The sequence below is a fragment of the Stegastes partitus genome, unplaced genomic scaffold (genome assembly GCF_000690725.1).
Source record: "Stegastes partitus isolate 25-593 unplaced genomic scaffold, Stegastes_partitus-1.0.2 Scaffold387, whole genome shotgun sequence".
Lineage (NCBI taxonomy): Eukaryota > Metazoa > Chordata > Actinopteri > Pomacentridae > Stegastes > Stegastes partitus.
In genome coordinates, this window is record NW_007578118.1 from 177,765 (window position 1) to 197,967 (window position 20,203).

The window sequence follows — 20,203 nt, forward strand, 5'->3', positions numbered from 1 at the left end:
TCCGTCCGTTGCTGCTTCAACCTCTCTGACAAGGAGATGAGGAGGGGGGAGGAGAGAGAGAGAGAGAGAGAGAGAGAGGCTGGGTGAAGCTCTATGTGAGAGAGAGAGAGAGCGAGAGAGAGAGAGAGAGGAGGAGGAGGAGAAAGAGGGGGTTGGCTTTAGTGTGATGTGAATGGAATAGAATCAGCGCGAGAGGGAGAAAGAGGGAGGAGGACAGCACAAATCAACCTGCCTCTTGACTTTAACAACAGAATAGAGGAGCCGGCAGACGCAGAGATCGGGAAGTGTGCGCGCGCCGTGTTGTTTTATTTTATTTTTGGAGAGAGGAAGAGAACATCAGACAGGAGGAACTGAAGGAGGAGGAGAAAAGCAGCCTCACCGGGGAGATAGATAGCAGAAAAATGCTGTCATGGGGAGAGAAGGGGAGGGAGTCGGCAGAGAGGAACAGGATGAAACAAGGCAGGGTCGAGCAGAACTGAAATGTGGAGGTAAGGCTTTTCTTATTGTACTGAGAATTCACATTCCAGCCTCCCCCCCGTGTCCCTCTTTTCTGATGATAATGAATTCAGATGGATGGATCTGCACCCCGTGTTGTGCCACATACCTCTGTACAGGCATGCATATGCTCTTATAGTCATACAATCCTGGCAGAGACAATGTATGAGAGCGAGAGAGGCTATGAAATAATGGCTTGGCATTATCACATCATGTAGCTTGTCCTCCCTCTGCCTCTCTGCCCATTGTGCTGTTGTCACCTCCTTAAAAATGCATTTTATTCAGTCAGCCGAGGCGTCCTGGACATACCGTTTACACACGACATTGTGAGGTTTGAATCCAGCTCGCAACCTTTGTCGCATTTCATCCCAGGCCTGCCCTCCTCCCCTCCTCCTCCTCCTCCTCTTCTCCCGACACTAACCCCCCCACCCTCCCTCCTCATCATCTTTCCTGTCTCTCTCCATTGTGCACTCTCCAACGAGGCAAGATTGTCTTAAAAAACAGTGTTATGACAATGTCAAGAAGGCACTGCGAAACCTTGCCGTAGAGCGCTCGTGGCTGCAGGACTCAGAGATGAGGGGCAAGGTGGAGGAGGGAGGAGGAGGAGGAGGGGAGAGGGGATGGCTAGATGGAGGGACACTCAGAGAGAATGAAAGAGACACAGAAAGAAAGAAGGTGCAGGAACAAAAAGAGGATCAGGATTTATTCCTGATACATGATTTTCAAAGACCGCAAAAAAAAAAAAAAAAAAAAAAAAAAAAAAAAAGCCATCAGTCTGCAGCGTGCTGGGATTTGAGAGGATAAAGAGGATTGTGTGATGTGCTCAGACAATGATGGAATGGAGAACCACAACCGGAATTGGGGTGTTGTTTTCAAGGTGGCAGAGAAAATGAGGGATGCAGGAGTCAGGCTCCCCATCCCCTCCTCACCCTCCACCACCACCACCACCGCCGACACCCCCCTTTGCGCTCCCTCTCGTTTAAGATGGGGCTGTGTGTTTACGAGACGTTTGGGTTTCAGGGGCTGGATGGGCTGCTGGAGGCAAAAGAAAAGCAGGGGATGAAGAGCTGAGCGGGGGGGAAGACGAGCAGCAGTAGCAGCAGCAGCAGCAGCAGCAGCTTACATAAGCCAGTGCACTCAAAGGATGGGCCATTTAATTTACATTGAGCTGCATGGTTCCTCATCCAGTGTGGTATTCACTGTGGTTGGTATTAGCATTCCGAATGATAAAATGCAGTTTGACCTGGCAGGATGGAAGGACGGATGTGTGATGATAACTGGATGTGACTGAACAGCGTTGTGCTTGTATTCCACACTGGCAGGAGGATGTGAGGTTTCTCGTCAGGGTCAACTTTGACTGGACAGTTGGGTGCGCGTATGAAAAACCCACCTTGTTTTACACCGCTGACAATTATTCATTATGGCGAATGATGAGTATATCTGCATGAAGTGCACTGACATAATGGTGCTCGCAGTGTGCAGCCTGATCATCCAACTCAGCTGCTGTCCACTTTTGTTCTGCTGCCATCCACTGCGCTGCTTTTACAGTATATATCAAAACAGTGAAAGCCTCAGGCCATGGCCTTGCCCGAACAATGCAACTAAAAGAAGCGCAGAATTTCACAGTGTTTTTTTTTGAGAGAGCAGGTGCACAGAAGCAAAATGTAATTGAAAAGAATGCTAATACTGGAATAACTGAAGCCTTTGTAGTCCATAATTTCCTTTCTGTTCTCATAGAATTGTCTTTTTTGGCCAACAAAACAGCTTTATTAATTGCCTGCTCTCCTGGAAACATGTTTTTTAAGTCAAACTAATGGAAATCCATTCTACTGGTAAAGCAGTGTGGCAATTAGCGGCAGTCGGTTTTCATTATTATCCATAATCAAATCACGTCCAACAGTTACACGTCTGTCTGCTGTTACTTAAGAGTTTGAGCTTTGCATGAAAGCGATGGTGAGAGATAAGAGGCGTTTGAATCAGGGCTGCGACAAGCGATTGATTAATCTGTGGGTTATTTTCTTAATTAGTATTTGCTTATACAGTTTTGTAAAATAATGAAAACTATTCAGCTCTGATGCATTCAAATTACTTTTTTTTGTCAAGAAAACCCCCCAAAATATTTAGTTAGTAAAAAAATAAGCAAATCGTGACATTACCTAAAGGCCCCCTTCGGTGCAAATCAAGTTTTCACCTTGTTAACATGTCCATGAGTCATGAGACATGAGTGCCATAAGCAGCCAGTGCCACAGCAGAGTGTTTCTGCTTTGAAACTGCAGCGACAGCCTCAAAAACACAGATCCAGACTTCCAGGGTTTCATACGTAGCTAATCTAAGAAACCAATCCCGTCAGCATCAGACTGGGATTTTCTGTGTCTTTATTCTTCTTCAGAATCAGCTTCTGGCTCAAACATATATGACTGGATTATTCCAGTTTAACATCTTATCCTTGTGTGATGTAGAATAGCTTTACAGTGTTTGAGCAGAGCTGTAGGTGAGCTGGTGTGCTCAAGCTGCAGTGGGTACTTGGGGAAACGGTGGAAACAGAAGTGGGGACTTAATGGATCTTCACATTCTGGCTGAAGCAAAGGTGGAGAGTTCCATCTGAGCCATTTGAACACAGAGACGTTTATGGGTTTGATCAATGACTTGAAGCAACTTTAATTGATTATTCAATTTATGAAATTGCTGCAGCTGATTAAGTGATGAATTGTTTCAGCTTCAGCTTTTGGAGTCTGATGTGGTCTGATCAAACTGGACAGTAAGTTTTATGAAGTTTCTGTGTGAATGTGAGTGGACTTCCATTTAACATGAAGACACAAAACTCTTAACAAATCCTAAATGTCTCTTGTAAATGGCACTTTTCTTTTTTGAAGTAAGAAAGATGGCCTACAACGTGAACATTCTGTTTTTTGATGCAAAAGTTTAGCAGCCTATGGGTGTCTTTTCCCGCGGGAGGCTTTACTCTGCAGGACTCCAGGTTGAGTAGGAGGGAAGCAGAGTCTTGAATCGATCGGCCCACTTTTTTTTATTTCCTGCACCAAACAAGAACCAGGAGAGCTGTGCTGTGTACGTCTGAATGTCATGTGGATTCACATTTAGCTGTCAGCTCTCATTGTTTCTTATTGGCAACGGCACAAAACAATCCTGTGTTCCCTCGCTAACTCTTTCTGCCAACTGTAACCTCTGACATCAGAAGCCATGTAGTCAGTAGATCCAACTAATATCCTCTGAAGCTCTTTGTCTACCAGGATTTTAACTCCAGCTCTCAATTTTTGTCCCGATCAAAACTCCTAAAATGACTCCTTGTCCACAACAGTCAGCAATCAACCGTCTTAACTTGATAACATGATTAAAAAATGTAATTTAAATGTGCCTGCACCAGACAGGAGCGACCATGTGTGTGTATTTGAACAAAAGTTACCCAAAATCTAACCCAGATTTGAGCAAACTGACTTTGATCTGAATCTGCAGTCACTCAGTGAGATTTAGATGAGCATGTCGTGAGGTTACCAGGCAGATTTTGTTTCTGGTCTGAGTCAGCATCATATCATCCCTCTCATTTGGAGCCATTTTGCATGGCTACACCCCGGCAGGCTCCCAGTAGGGGCTCAGTGAGGCAGGCAGTTGGACAGGCGGAGCCTTCCCCTCATCGGATGGCAGGATGCCGGCAGTGTAAGCCACTGGGTGGATCCTCTTAGCTCGTGCTCTCTGTTGTCACCTGTCCCCTGCTGACCAGTGATCCTGATGGAAGATCAGAGCTCGCCGGTTTTGTCCGAGGCTGGTGCTCTCTCTTTTTTTTTTTTCCGTAACTGCTCAGCACGACTTAGGAAAGAGCATAAAATATTGAAAAATGTCAGAGAATGACTCAGGATTCAGTGTCAGCAAAAGTAGGGCTGCACATTTGAGATGAATTAGTATGACAAATACTCGGTGAGATTTTTTATCATTTGGGGAGTCGACTCTCTAGACAGGGATCGTCTTTTTTGAAAACTTGCATTTAAAGACTTTTAAAATGTCCCTCGGTGATTTTGCTACACCCACTGTCGGCACTAGACAATTTTGTTGTATTTTCCAAATTACACATGAGAATAATAGTCATTAATATTACTTTTGAAACCGCTCATAAAATCTATCAGCTGTGCGAGTGTGAAATCGAGGATGAACATAGAAATAGGTCCTTCATGTACAAAGAACTTAATCGTTGTTGGGGGATCGAGGTTTCAGGCCTATTTAAATAAATGATGTTGTAATTGCTTTGATAACTATTTTGCTTTCTATACGCAGAGAGATCGTAACTGAGCCCGGCATGTGCAACAACAAAACCCTGATGTAATAGTCCGAAAATATGTGGAAGCTGCTATCTTCATGAGACATATTTATGTAAGCATCTGCTGCGAGTACAACCCACATAAAAAATAAAAAAAATCCCTCAACTTAGACCACGTTGCAAAATGCCCCCCTTCCAGAAATATATTCAAACTTATTGTCCTTAATCACAATGTCCCTCTCTGTTATGTCATACATACATTAAACCATTAAGCGGTGCAGTGGCTCCTTCTCATTGTTCTCGCTGCTATTACAGGAGAAGTGCACTCAAGGGTATTCAGAGCCCCTGAAAGCCGACCAGGACCAACAATTCATGCTCGCGCCGCGTCACTCCATCGCCATTCTTGGTAGATGGAGATCAAAAAGGCAGAAAACATCTCGGGAGTGTAAAAATACCCTCGTGAAGTATTCTATTCTGGGGATAATGCGCAAAATGTTACACATCATCGTTGTGTTTATTTCAGACTGAAGAGCCTCTTTGTTCTGACACAACTATGAGCGGGGGGAAGTTGCATCATCGACTGCTTCATGTACATGTTAAAGGCATCGCCAATAACCAAGCGAGAACAGATACCTGTCACTGCTCGGGTTGTCTGTGTTAGCCTTATAGGGCCAAACAGCGGCCACATAGAGGAAACTGACTGAATGATGTGATCTTAGTGGCATAGATGAGAACAGGATTGGACTGGTGTCTCACGTTTGCTTTTAATTTAAGCTCTGCCACCCTTTGCTTTATTCTTGGTCATTTCTATTCACTCAAATACTACGTGCCTCGCAGTCACAAAGGTTGCGTGTCAATTTTGAAGAAAGCATCAGCAGCAGAAATAGTGCTCCAGGTGATGAACTTTTACATTTGAGCAGGTTCTGTCTGTAATGTCTCAGTGAATGAGCAGTGCAGGCGTTAGTGCACCCAAGTAATTCACAGAATGCATATTAGTGGTCTCCTTATGTTTTTAGTCACAAGTGTGAAGCCACAGATGTACAGAACCTGTTCCCTCAAACCGATCACACACACATCATCACAGAGAAGCTCAGTCGGCCGCTGTCTGCGTCAGCACGGTTAGCATATCGGTGCACGAGCTGCTCTGTTTTTATGTAGGTCAGAAGGTGCAGAGCTGCTGGTGTAAATGACACAAGGTCACCAGGCAGAGAAGAGACGCTGTAAACTGCAGCAAAGACTGTGTTCAGATGTACAGTGAACTCTAAAATAGTTTACTGGATTTAAAAAAAAAAAACTTTAGATCATTTGTAACCAGCGACTGTAGCATCAAGATGAAATTTGCTTTCAAGGTGTTGGTTGCAGTGGATCCAAGACAGCTCTACTGCTGCACATTCCCTCCACATTTAAAAAAAAAAACTATGTATAACATAGATTTAGATGCATACATCTTCATAATTGCAGATTTCTTACAATATTTGTGGGTTTTGCCTTAAAAAATGCAAATAAAAATGGTAAGAAAGACTAAACATAATAGTGGGAATACAAAAAACAAGAAACACATATGAAGAGTTCATTTGCAAAAACAGATAACTCCATCTTCACAAACCTTCAGAAAACACACTTTTCCATCGTCTACCTTTAATCAAACTTAAGTTATCTCTATTTTCGTCATGTCCACTCAACTTCAGTTTGATTGATATTATCTCAAGCAAACAACACAAGAATAAATTTTTTGAAAATCTGCAAAAATTGAGTTATCTGTTTCTGCAAATGAACTCTTCATATATTATCTTCTCTTGTACTAACAGCTGTGATCTCCTCTCCAACATAGCGCTACGTTAAAGGTTTGTGGGCTACAGAGGCAGAACGAATCACCTGATGGGAAACTTTACAGATGTCTCAGCTGTAAAAGTCAACAAGAGGCATTAGGTCTGTTTCTTCAAATAATAGTTATTTGTTTCCACCGGGATCACACTTCACATCAGGGCTGCACAATACATCAGTTCAGCGTTTCAACATCACTGTGTGTGAAATAGTCACGTCACGGGAAGCGTGACAAGAAGTAACGCAAATTAACTCAAACATGTCATGCTACAACTTCTTCTGCTGTTTAGGAAACACACACTGTTGTCATTTTGCTTGAGTAGCCTACAAGAGAAATTTACAGGTACTTTCATTCTTGTTTTTACTTTATTAACAAGACACTGAATTTGTTGACATGCAGGCTCCGCATGTGCACAGCAAAATGAGTGTGGAACAGAAGGCAAAGACTTAAATGGCAGATTTGGCTGCAAAGAAGAAATGCAGTATCAGTTATATGGAAATATTTCAACTACAGAAACAATGATGTTCATCAAAAACAACTCTGTTGGCAGCTTTTTTTTTTTTTTTTTCAATTGCTGCCATCGTGTTATGATAGCAGTTGCAAAGAACTGCCAGCAGGCAACACAACTAATTTGTTTGACCATTTAAATCAGCACCACAAAGGTCTGCATGATGAACGCGAAGCCACATGTGAATGCCATCTAAAGCCCTAAATACATTTTTTTTGATGTCTTTGCCAATGGGACACCATATTAGAAAGGGTGCAGATGCCTTTTACAGTTTTTTTAAAAGTAAGTTTCTATGTGAAAATGCACTGTTTACATTTGACTAAAATTATTGTAGAATAATTTTTTTCCTAATAGATTTTTTAAAGTGAAAATTCCTGTAACTTTTCATATCACAATAGACAAACAAAATATCGCGATGTCACTTTTTTCTCAGTATCATGCAGGCCTAGTGTAGTTTGTAAGTTCAATTTCGACCATCTAGAAGTGACCTTTCTCTCCTAATGAACCCAAAAGTCTTGAGCAACGCTGATTGAACTTTTACTTCCATTCGACCCCACAAACAACGATTTGAAGCTCGGTTACATTTCAGTGGACAATAGGGACAGTGAGAAAGCACGGGAGGTCAGCAGCGTGTCTTCCTCTGAAAGCAGACAAGGTAGACCTCAGATTGCTATTTAAGCAATATTGAGCAATCTCTTTTCCTCTGCCTTGGAGCCGGCTGCACACATGACGGCGGGGTAACAGTGAACCGTTGAGCTCAACATAATAGATACAGTCATGAAGCGGAGGGTCAGTTCCTTTCCCTGTAACACACACACACACACACACACACACACAGAGGGCGGTCACAGAGGGACAGCTGCTCTTCCTGTCGCTGTGTGGACAGTGTGCCACATCTATAAGGCCTGGACGCTGTTTCATAGAGTCAGCAAAGGCACACATGCTCTGAAACCTTCTCTCACATCTAAGCCCGAAATTTCTCCGTCGCATTCTGGGTCCGCCACAAGGTGTATTTTCAGATACACCGGAAGTGGCAGTGCTCTGCCAGCACACAGCGTTGATGTCACGGCAAATAAAATGTCAAACAATAGCGCGGAGTTAGGTGCCTTCTTTTGACTGCAGCAGAGCAGCACGTAGGTTACTGCTGGAACAATAGCACTGAAATTTGTATCTGAGCGAATGAGTTGTAGATTGTTGCTATTTATTACAGGAGGAAGTTGGGTTTTATTATGGACAATACTATAGAAGGAGCTTTTCTGAGCATACTTCCTCTTTGCATTTTACTGAAGGGGGAGGTTGACTGAGTAAAAAACAACACAAAAAAAAACAATGTCCACATTCATCGATTTGTCACATTTTCTTCTCTGACTTCCAGTTAAAGTGTCTTGGACATTTTAGCAGCTTGTTTACCAAGTAGAACCTCTGAAAAATAAAGCAATCAAAAGCGAACCGAAACTCCACCACACACCACTGAAGTCACACGATACGTGACCTTAAGCGTGCTGGTTTACTGTCAGACATGAGGCGCACATCCACCGAGAAGTCAGACGCAGACTTAAATCATAACAAATCAGCTCCAGTGTGCATCCTCGGTGGTACGAGAGTGGACAAGGGAGCAACCAACCAATGAATTATTAACATCATGGTAACCCTCGTCCCCTTTCGCCCAGCCTTATTTATAATGTATTAGGCAGAAGATTTATTTTCAATTTTTGAAGGACACATCTAAAGAAGGGCAGCGCTCTTTGGAATTAAAGATATTTGATTGTGTGGAGAGGATACTTCATCCTAGAGGAACTCCTGCCCTCCACATGTAGCCATAATGGTGCCATAGAGCAGAACTGATACAGACAAAGCCTGCATTTTACTGTCTCTCTTTTGCTGATTGGTCCTCTTTGCAGGAAAAGGCACGCTTCCTTATAGCAGTGAATAAGATAGAGATCGTGTTAATATGCTTTAACATAACTGACGTGACAGAAAATGAAAGAGGACAGTCGTCATGATTGCTTTACATTTTTATGCTGAGCTGTGATGCTCCAGCTGTCATATTCGAAGAAAATAATCACCGGCAATTTCTTTAAGTAATTCAACCGCCCTTCTGATGTCTGTCAGTGTCACCTTGAAGTGCTGTGGAAACATCATTAGAGCAAGTATTCAAAAACCACTCAAAGTCACTCCATTAGCGATGATACATGTGGAATATTAAAGGCAAATGGAGAATCGTTTGCATGTATCACTGACGCGATCACGCTGCTCATGCTAGCTGGCCTGAGTGTCACTTTCTGTCACTTGAATATATCCCTCACTATAATGGCAGGCAATTTTTTTTTTTCGAAATTCTTCAAAAACCTGCTCTTTTTCTTGTCACCTTGACAGTTATCCTCCTTTCCTTTTTTTGTGTTTTAAATCGCGCCATTGAGCACCAGGTGCCAGGGATGCAGGCTTATGTGTCTTTGGGGACCAATAGCTCAGACTGACGTTTGCAAAACAGTGTGAATGAAAAAGAGAGATAAAACGCATTACAAAAAGGGAGAGTGCAGCAGTACCATCCACTTAGAAGCCTCTGGACTTGGCCCAGTTCACTGTCCGCAGTGTGGCGGCGGTAGGGGGGGGGCATAGCGGGGAAGATTGAAGATGCCTGGAGCAAGTGTTGGGGCATTAGAATGAACTCATTTTCTGAATCAGATCCAGCCACATTAATACACATTTACTCTCTTAAAAGCTTTGCAGCTGCTTCAGTTCAGTGTCACATATTCAGGAGCAAAGCAGGAATGCAACCTGATCTGAAATGTAGCAGGGGTTACGTACGATCAATAGCGAGAGTGAGACTGAGCCTGGCTTTAAATTTCCCAAAATCAATCACTATTAGGAGTTGATTTAGACCTTGTGGTTAAGAATCGGCAAGGCAGCTTTTAACTATGAGGATAGACAGTGACAGTGGGAGCAGCTGAACCTGAGACCGTGAAGGTGGACGTTTAAAAAAGATGCCTGAGATGAAACAAAAAGTGCAGTATGTTGCCAGATGTTGCTTCTGGTGTCTGCATGTATCGTTTTAATATCATGTGTCTTAACAGTTGCTGCTCCGAGAGACTTGTGTGATTCATTTTTGGCGAGTGATACATTTCACAACTTCGGTCTGCAGTTTTGGACTGAAGCACAACATTACATTTGCAGCTATAAACAACTGCTGCAACCCGATGTGATGAAGTTGATAAAGCCTGCAGTAAGAGCACAACTTTTGTCACTGATCAGATCTAATTGCTGCTAAGCTGTTAAGCCGATTGCTGCTGCTTCACCTGAAGGGAAATCAGATCAAATCTCAATCGTCTAGATCAGGACGCTATCTTTCTTTTACCATTAAACACTTTAAGCGACGACACCCCGTCAGCCGTAATTATGATAAAAGCAGACGAGCTGAAGGTTGACTCGACTTCGGTAACGGGCAGAAAGCGAAAAAAAAAAGAAATCTGCTCATTCATGCTGCAGTGAGACGGCCGCTCTCTTGTAGGTGTGGAAGTGTTGAGCAGAAACGATGACGACACCCATCCTCTCCGAGTTCAAAAGTCAGCCGTCTCTTCCTGTTTCACAGGACGCAGACTCGCATGAGCGGGTGCAGAATAAGTCAAGCGGCCATGACTTCCCCAAAACGGTGCATGTTTAATACGACTCTCCTCTGACTTCCGCTTGTGTCCTGACGTTGTACACCAGAGGCCCATTAACCTTGTCCTGGACTTAACGTGGAAGTGGGACTCACTGGCTGTCATCAGTTAAACCGAACATTTACCCTGGGCAGCAGTGGTCCTTCAAAGTGAATGTGGTGCAAAAAATAAAGAACAAAGTAAAGTTGTGTAAGCAACAAAGAGCTATAATCCCTCAAGATTTTCTGCAGATTTGCTCAAAGATATGCTTAGAAATCATTTAGTTTGACTAATAACTTGCGTCTGATAGGATTTTTCCATTAAGAAGTTAAATTATCTGGTGAGCAAATTCTTAAAATAACAGCTATGCCTCCAGCTATGTTAATATTTTTCATTTCAAATATTTAACCATTGAAAATAAAGGAATATCTCCTACATTGCTAAGATTTGCGAGTTGTCTGTTGGATTAATACGGCTTCTAAACAGCTCTAGTGTGTCCAATCCTGCTCAGGTAAAGGCCTTAAACTCTGATTTTTTATTTTAATTTTTTTTAGATCAGAGTAGCTGAATCAGTCTATGCATCAGTCTGTACAGTGAAGCTCAAACATCTAAGACAAATACAATTTTTTGTAATTTTACAACAATCAATGACAACATCAAGAGGCCAACATTGTCGTCACTTCTGATGGACACAAGAGCTCGGCAAGATTTTTCAGCACTAAAATAAACAGAGCATGTGAGTGTATTACTGAGCTCTGAGTTTGAAATTCGGAGACGCAGGAATAAACACTGCTGCCTACATGCATTATTGAGTTTCTCAGGGACGGAGACTGTCTCTGGTACCGTGAGGAAATCTGCCGAGTGCAGCAGGCAGCAGCCTCCCAGTGGTCTGCTCCAGATCTTTAAAAAAAAAGAAATCCTGGAGAGCATCAGTTGCATGTCTGGGTCATTCCTCCCGGACGGAATCAGTGGTGGAAGAGGAAAACAAAGAAAATTCAGTGTGGTTGAAAGGCAGAAGAATGAATGAGACACAGATGACATGCCACATGGAAATATATGGCAAAGCATCCAGACTACAAAGATTAAGTCACGTCAAAAAAAAAACACCAAATCAGATTCTGTGCAGCCCCTCACCAAAGACATTTAATGCGAAGTGGTTTCAGAGTCAAGTGATATGTGGTGACATGATGGTGGAGTTGTGGGTCAGAGAGCATCGGGGGTCACGCATGGTTTCCATCAACTGTTACTGTGACTGACACGCAGGAATACACTGTGGATGTGTCCACGCAGCCACCACTGTATGGGGGTATTTGCTTCCTCGAACAGTAGAGAGGCGAGCTGGTGTGTGCTGCTACCTGATATCTCTGCAGTGATCTCTGCATGGGCAGCAACCTGCTGTTTTATGTTTAGGCAGTATGTACTTATTGTGTTAGAAAAGGATGCATGGACACCGTAACGATGGTGCCAGTCTTCTTTAGTTTTTAGCTTCATTCAAGGAAGAAAAAAAATCTACGAAATTGCACCTTTAATTCACTGTATTAAAAGAGATTCAGTTTGTTCATGTGAGATTGTGCTGTTTGGAACAGTTTTTAAACCACTGAGAGACAGAATCGTGTTTACAATCAGAGTACAGTCAGCCGTACTGAAAGCTTTTGAAAAAAAAAAAAAAAAAATCCCATTCCTGTTTATTGTCTCAAGCCCTCATAATATCCTTAAGTTATTTTTTATGGCCTCTCAGTCAGTGCTGCTATTATGATATGATCCATTTATGATTATACTGGGGTTTGGTTTAAGCCAGACTGATATTTGCTCATAAGATGGTCCCAGTTCGAAATATCCTGGGAAAACATTAAGCTGGTTATTAATAATTTGTGTGTTATTGTTGGGGTTATTTTTTTCTAGGGTAGCAGTTTTTCTGTGGATCAAGGCGTATCTGTTTAAATGACAAAGCTTTGTTGATTTTGTGTCGGGAGGCTGCACTGCACAGTGACATTTAAATTGTCAGATTAAGGCATGCAGCAGGAATTACGCAGAAATGACAAACAATGGCTTCCCAAAGAAATTGAGCAGAAACTTGAGGGGGAAGGGACAAAACACTTTAGTTCCTCTTCACTTTGTACTTGTACGCAAGGTATATCACACACTTCTCTATAGCGGTAAGGCAGAGAACAGTTTGTGTTCATCGTAGTGGTCGGTTGTATGTATTTAAACACTGGTCTGGATCAGTCAAGATCTCACTGAAGACATCACGTGTCACAAAGGGTAAGAACATGACTGACTTGTCTTTATAACATTGGGCTCCTAGAGAGAACGGTTTTATAATCTTGTAATAGATTTTGATTAAATCTGTTTTTATCTCTCACAAATATGCATGAAAAATATCTTAACACTGAGTGCTTGGTGGATGCAGAAACACTCGTCAGATTATGTAGCTATGAATCATGCAAATAACTTAGTGATCCAAGTTTTGTGCGATTCCTTTTCAGAGCTGGTTACAATTTAGTCCTAACGAATTAAGGGCCTTTAAACATCACAGCAGCTGAGAACATTTACGCCTCCGTTTCCTTTTGGAACCAATATTCAGGTGTGTTATGCTGTTTTTTGATCGGTTTCCGTCACTGAGGAACAAACCACTCAAACAACTGGCTGCAAATATGAACATCTTAAGTTTGAGGCTTTGAGACAACCAGTTAGTATCACTGGTGTCACGCAATTCAGTGTTGAATAAACTGAGAACGGGTTATGGTGTACTTTTGATATGGTGGATGCCCTTATACAATCATGAACAAATCTTCTGTGATGTGATTCATGGTTTTCTCATAAACTGTATGTAAAAATGGACATAGTGGCCGTCACATCACACATTGGTTTGTGGATTACTGCTTTGAAACCTCAAGTTTTAAAACTGGGTGTCGTCATCTTGGTCTTTTGAAACCAGACATATTGAACAAGCGTGGGTCTGTCTGAGTCCTCGAGGACACTGCGCATGCCAATACATCAACTTTGAATCATAGTCAAACATCAGTTACAAGGTAGCCTAAACATGCTTTGATTGATCTAAATGGAAACTTCATTTATAGAATTGAAATCATGTTATATTTAAAAAAGACTTAAGACTTGCAATTGACTCCATAAAGTCATTGGGAAAATATTTACTGCGGTAGCAAATCAAGAAAGAAGTAGGGTCCTTTTCTCATAGACTTCTATAAAATTGAACGTCTTTTTGATACCAGAGGAGTCGCCCCCTGCTGTCTGCAACAAGGAATGCGGGTTTAAGGCATTTCGACGTTGGCTTCACTTTCCAGACCTGGAGACTACATCTATCTGTTATAGACAGTCTATGACATAGAGGTGGAGCCTCTCTGAGTTACACTTGAAGCGCCAATTCTTTTAGTTATGCATAACTTTAAGCCCTGATACAATTTAAACAAGTGAGTTACATAAAAATGTTCCTGTCTGAGGAAATTAGTTAGAGAGATGAAAACCATTTTGTCTGTGAACATATTCTGTAGTAAAGTTGTACATTTTAACATGGGGGGTTTTTCGGGGATTGACTCGCTTTTGGAAGCAGCCTCTACTGGTAATTCAGGGTGCTTCAGTTTTTGTCACTTCTGTATTGGCTTCATTTTTCTGCCCTGGAGGCTACGGCTTGTAATAAAGGTAGTAACATTTTAAGAACAGTAATAATAAATTAATAAGTACGACATACATTATATTCATATTCATAGGTGGTGTTAAATACACAGAAATTTAGCATAGTACCTAAAATAGGCATAATATGTTTAAAGAGTTCCACCTTCATGTTTTGTAATGATTTTTTAGGCTCAACATCCAGATGTGTTGTGGTTTCTTTGTACAGACTAAGCTATATGTTATATTCCTGCAGCTACCCGATCCCTGTAGATCTATGCATACAGCATCTATGATGTTCAAGAGCTGTGAAATATGATGGAATGAAACATTATACAGTCAACCATTATCACCTGGTGCTTTAGGTGGAAGCAGTTAAATGACACTATCATTTTCCTGGCTTTATTGTCCTTGTTGTCTTCTTTTTGTAGTTTGCTGGGAAATATGTGGCCAAGGTCACTCACACAAGCATCATCCGTCGAAGACTTGTTTGACAAAGTGGTGCCGTTTCGGTAGAGTAAACAGGGTTATTATAAAGCTCCGGTGGACTGGATACCACATTGAGAGGGTGGCACCAGACATGTTGCTATGGAAACAAGGACTGATTCACGGGTTGGGGGTCTTAAGAAGCTCGGGAACATGTGATTTTTACAAAGGCAGTGAGTGATAAGTGTCCAAGTTCAACCTGCGCTCTGTGTTGGTGGAGAGCAGGAGTGTTTCTGGCCAACCAGTGAAGTTCAGTTTGTTGTTGGAACAACATGAAGGCAATCTGTGATGTTGGAAAAAGAACCTGCTGCCAATAATCTGCACTCCCACTTTGAGACAGTGGAGAAAATTGATTGCTCACACTTTTTCAAGACATTGTGAAACATGCAGGAGATGCTGCACCGAGTGATTGCAGATAGACGCACATCAATTGTGCCCACATGAGTAAGGATGTTTGAAAGTTCCCAGAAAGAAACATGAGCAGATTTTTAATGTCAGAAGCCTTGGCACTATATAGGCGCTGCACAGAGGCTGCTCTATGTGAAGCAGTGCTTGTGTGTCAGATGAGAACCACACATGGCTGGAAGTGCCTCGGATTGTCAGGGAGAGGGAAGCTTGGATTCATCTAAGGTGCTAAAAACAAAATCTGTTTTTCTATATGCAGTCTTCCACTGTACCTTTTCTTCGTCATTTAATGCGTACACCGTAATAAGCCTCACATTAGTGTAGGCAGACATGGGAGTAATTGTATAGCACAGTGTTACACATGTCATTCAATCTTAAGAAACCGCAGCCTGTTTGTAACATTAGTCATCAAGATAAACGTTTTCATGCACCCAGGGCTACAAATGAGGACACCAAGGTCACGTCCTTTGTGTTGTTTATGGAGATTTGCAACATTAAATGACGTGAATGACATTTACATTACGCAATAATTACAGAGAAGTGGGAGATAGCGATTGTTTCAACGTCACACTGCTTGTTTTTTGGTTTTTTTGGAGCATTACATGAATAGAGTCACAACACCAGATTAAAATGCATGATATTGTTGATATAAATGGTTAAAAAGTGGTTTAGTGGTTGCAAGTAGCAAAGTACATTTACTCAAGTTCTGTACTCGAGTACTGTTGCTTTATATTTCTGCTCCACTACAACTCAGAGGCAAATATTGCTGTTTTTACTCCACAACATTCATTAGATAAATTTAATACATAATATAGTTAACAAATAAATGATAGTGTGATATTATAGGTAGAGATTTAAAAAAATATTGATCCCCAAGGGGAAATTCTCAAGCACCAGACAGACGATATAAAGTCATTAAATCACCTCCAGCAGCTCTGACTTTAAAGTGATGAACACAATAATGCATCAACCATCATAATCCAATAATATACCTTCTTCCAAATAATGAGTGCTTTGATTTTGATTCTAATCCTTTATCTTACGTAAAAAAATGTACATGCATGACTTTTACTTGCGACACAGTATTTCTACACTGTGGTAGTTTTGAGCAAGCACAAGATCTTTTTTCACTTTGGTTAAAACCACAACACGGTTGCTTGAAAAGGCACTTCTCATTGGACCAGGACGTTGCAGTCTCTCCACAATGCAAGCATTTATATATTTTTTACTGTTTCAAAACAAGACCTTAGATGACTGTTGTTCTTTCCCCCTATGAGTGACAATAATAGAAAAACAAGCACAGAAGACGGTGCTTAGAGTGATCCTGTGCAGAATCGCTTTGAATAAAACAATAACAGACAAGTCTAATACAAGCCTTGTTTCCTCTTTCTGAGAATCATCCCCTTCAGTATTACCAACACTCTCCGCTGACAGCGAGCACCAAATGTCACTAAATCTTACAGATGATATATTGTAAACACCCCGACGCTCGTTTAGCATATCTCGACACACTGTCGAAGCTGCTGATAAACTCTGATCCTGACGAGAATAGCTCGGCGTCCATGTTTTTTTAAAAAGGCATTTCACTGCAAAATTTAAGCCGATAGTTTCTCTCACTGTGAGGAAATGGAGAGAGTGCCAGAGCAGGCGAGGAGGGGAAACAAAGATTTCTTGTCACTTCCTCACTTTACTCTATGGCATTTTTGTGTTGTGAGTACGTGTGTGTGTGTGCTTGAGTTACTAATGTTACGGGGACATAGATCTGTTTACATTGTCACATTGTGAGGACTGACCGCCCCAAAACACTAAACTTTATATTGCAAATCATTCAAATTTAAGGTGAAATCTTATGTGATTGTTAGGGGCAAGTAGTGGTTCTAGTTAGTCTCCAGGAAATGAACACGAGTCAATGCGATGTCCTCTGAAGTGATGGAAACACGACTGTCTGTGTGTGTCGAGCTTTTTCTGGTAGCTGCTCTGCACCACTGCACCTGCTCTTTAGGCTGCAAGCACGAGAGAGGAGATGCATGTGAAAAAGCTAGACAGGAAGAAGCCTCATACCTTATTGAGAACGACAAAAGGTTTCAGCTCGAGTTGATTGACGTCAGTTTGGTCAAAGACGGGGCACGGGTGACAAATGATGACAGAAAGTGGCTGATCTGTTCCTTAAACGACATCCAGTTCGTGGGGTAAGTCGCTGTCAAAACTTAAAGCGATGAATTCTATTAGGCCTTAGAAACAAAAAAAAGGGAAGCACTCTGCTTTTTAGTCTGTAGCACAAAGCCGTTGTCTGTAAGTGACTTTTAACCTCTTGAGGTAGTGAAAATAATCACTTCCATGCTTAAATGCAATGCCTGTAGATATTAACAAAGGCTGTGTTGTTGTTGCTTTTAGATGCTTTTAAATGCTGGTGCAGAAGTAAACTGCAAAGCTGTGAGCCTATGTTAGGTTGAGAGACACTTAATTTTTTTGTATGCTGGCACACTGTCAGTAAGCCAGGAAGGCCCCCTCCCCTTTGTTAATACTGTCTATTGTGAGCGTGTGCAGGGTGGATGTGGCGAGCATTAAGTTTGCTATGGAACTATTTAGGGAAACTTTGGAACGGAAAGTGTTTAAAGGAAAGAATAATAACGAGACAAAACAGAAAACAGAGGTACAAGGCATTACTCAACAATAAAACGCACGTCAGACCTGCTTGCTGCTTTATTGTTGGAGTTCAATACTTGTTTATCAAAGCTATTCTCCCCCACAGAGTGTTTTCTAGATACTCACCGACAAGCTACTGTGGGCTGAATATAAAGCTGTCGATTTAGGTGATTGTAGTGCAGGTGAACGATGAGGAAGATGATGTTTCTTTCTCTTTTTTTTTTTTCTATGCAGGTGGCAAGTGGAGGAGACCAAAACGGAGGCTGCAGGCACTGAAGAGTGCAAACGAACGGCTGCCATGTTAGACAAGTCGATACAGACAGGACCTCTCCAACACAGAGGGCAGAGAGTCGGGCTCCAGTGATGATCCTCTCATCCTCACGCCACAGGAAGGAGCACCCCGCGACTGGAGTACCACCCAACCACACATCTGCACACCTGGATGGACCCGTGCAGCAAGCAACAGCTGCATTTTCTCCTCTGTCTTCATCATTCACACTCAAGAAACTCATTGACAACACGCGGCGTCTCGCAGGGGCCTCTATGAGAGCCTCGAGGGTTGAGAAGGTTCACCAGTCTTAAGTGGTGTGAATGAGGACTACATTTGTTGCTTTCACTCAGCTGGATTTTTCATCTTCGTGCACAGTGTTCCCGCTTCACACCAGCACCATAGAGACCAGGACAGAAATTTAACTGGGAGAGCAGAAAGCTCTGGAACACATTGGAGAAAACGTCACCGGACCGGAGTCAGTTTCTCAAGCACCATGCAGTCAGATGACCTCTTCATCCGCAAGTTTCGCCGTCAGAATGTGCGGCCGCCAATCGCCACCGTTAACTTTGACCCCAAGCGGGAGGCCGGTGTGGTGGAGTGGCCCCCCAGGAGGGACGGCGACGGAGCCGAAGCGGACAGCCTCACTCCGAGCCGGGTGGGGCTGAACCTGCGGGGCATGGGCCGGGGCCACATCATGCAGAGGAGCAACAGCGATGTAACCTTAGGAGACCTGGACTCCTCTGGGAAGGCAGGGGGGAAAGCAGCTCGGGTGGTGGGTGAGAAGGTGGGTGCGGGCGCTCAGGGGGACTCAGGGGTGCTGCTACACAGGGAATACGGCAGCTTGTCGTCGCTGGAAAGACAAACTCAAGCTCAGGAGCCGAGCGCAGATGACCAGGGGCCCCTGAGCCCCAATGCCCTCCGCTTCAAAGACCCTTTCCTGCTTTTAGGACTTCAGGGCAACCCTCCAGAGCCTGACGGATTCTTCAGGGGTCTGTCCGTTTCAGGAGACTCCCCAAAACCTGCGAAGCCTCCGAAACCTGACAGTCTTATTAAAAAGTCCAAACCTGTCCCCCCTCAGATCCCTCAACCAGGTCCGTACGACAACATCGGGGGCGGAGCCTGGGTGAGGAACTTTGCCCACTATGACGTTCAGAGCATCCTCTTTGACCTCACCGAGGCGGCCACAAACAGAGACAGCATTGGACGGAAAAAGAATATCACCTCAGGGGCTTCGGCTGCCTCCCAGCTGCGCCCCCTCCCCCAGTCCACCCCTTCCTCACCTGCACAGGGCGGAGGAGGCAACGGGGCCAATGCAGATGACCCCGAGCAGTCGCTGCTGCTGGATGAAGGCGACGGCAATGATAATGAGCTCCTCCTCAGCTGCCCGCACTTCCGAAACGAGACAGGGGGAGACGAGCAGGTGGGTCTGGGTCGGTCCCAGGGCAGACGGGGACTGTGGTCAAGCCTGCGGACCCCCAACGATGCCGTTTCGGTGCTGGAGGAGCCCAGAGAGAGTCACGTCCAGCTCCAGGGCAAGAGCAACTACTTTATAGAGCATGCCGACCTGGGAGCCCATTACTATCGCAAATATTTCTACATGAAAGGTAGGCGCCACACTGCAGTGTCATGGAGGTCAACTGTAACTTTGGGTGATTTCATTTCTGCTGAGTGAGTGAAGAGAACAGTAGCAGAGAGATAAAAATCAATTACTTTAAGTAAATGAAGGTGCTAATGAATCTAAGACACTTTTTTTTTTTTTTACACATTGCTATTGTCTCTTATCTTGTCATTTAGGGACTTAGTGATAATCATTAGTGTGGAGCAGGAAGGGAAAAAAAGTGGGAGAGTTATGTATTTTTAATTCTAAAGGGAGAGTAGGAAGGCTCTTTAAATTTTTAGCCAAGGTTTATATATTAATTTAGCCTTTCCTTGTGAAATTTCACTGTACAAAAACTAGCTGTGTGTGTGCTGTGGATAACAAACATGCTTTTTGGCCATGTCCACCGGACACTGCCTCTGTTGTAGGGCTTTA

General features: G+C 43.0%; 1 protein-coding gene across 5 annotated transcripts in view; it reads left to right on the top strand.

Moving 5' to 3' along the window:
• Positions 1-20,203, top strand: part of sipa1 (signal-induced proliferation-associated 1) — a 39,189-nt gene that overhangs the window by 232 nt on the left and 18,754 nt on the right. Inside the window, exons 2-3 of one of the 5 annotated variants that reach the window (XM_008285108.1) lie at positions 140-488; positions 18,135-19,775. In XM_008285108.1, the coding sequence (XP_008283330.1) occupies positions 18,665-19,775 (1,111 nt within the window). In that variant the 5' untranslated portion in view covers positions 140-488; positions 18,135-18,664. Of the gene's footprint in view, positions 1-139; positions 489-12,918; positions 12,996-17,207; positions 17,444-18,134; positions 19,776-20,203 lie in introns of those variants that run through there. The other 4 variants (XM_008285109.1, XM_008285111.1, XM_008285110.1 and 1 more) reach the window with 4 other exon arrangements.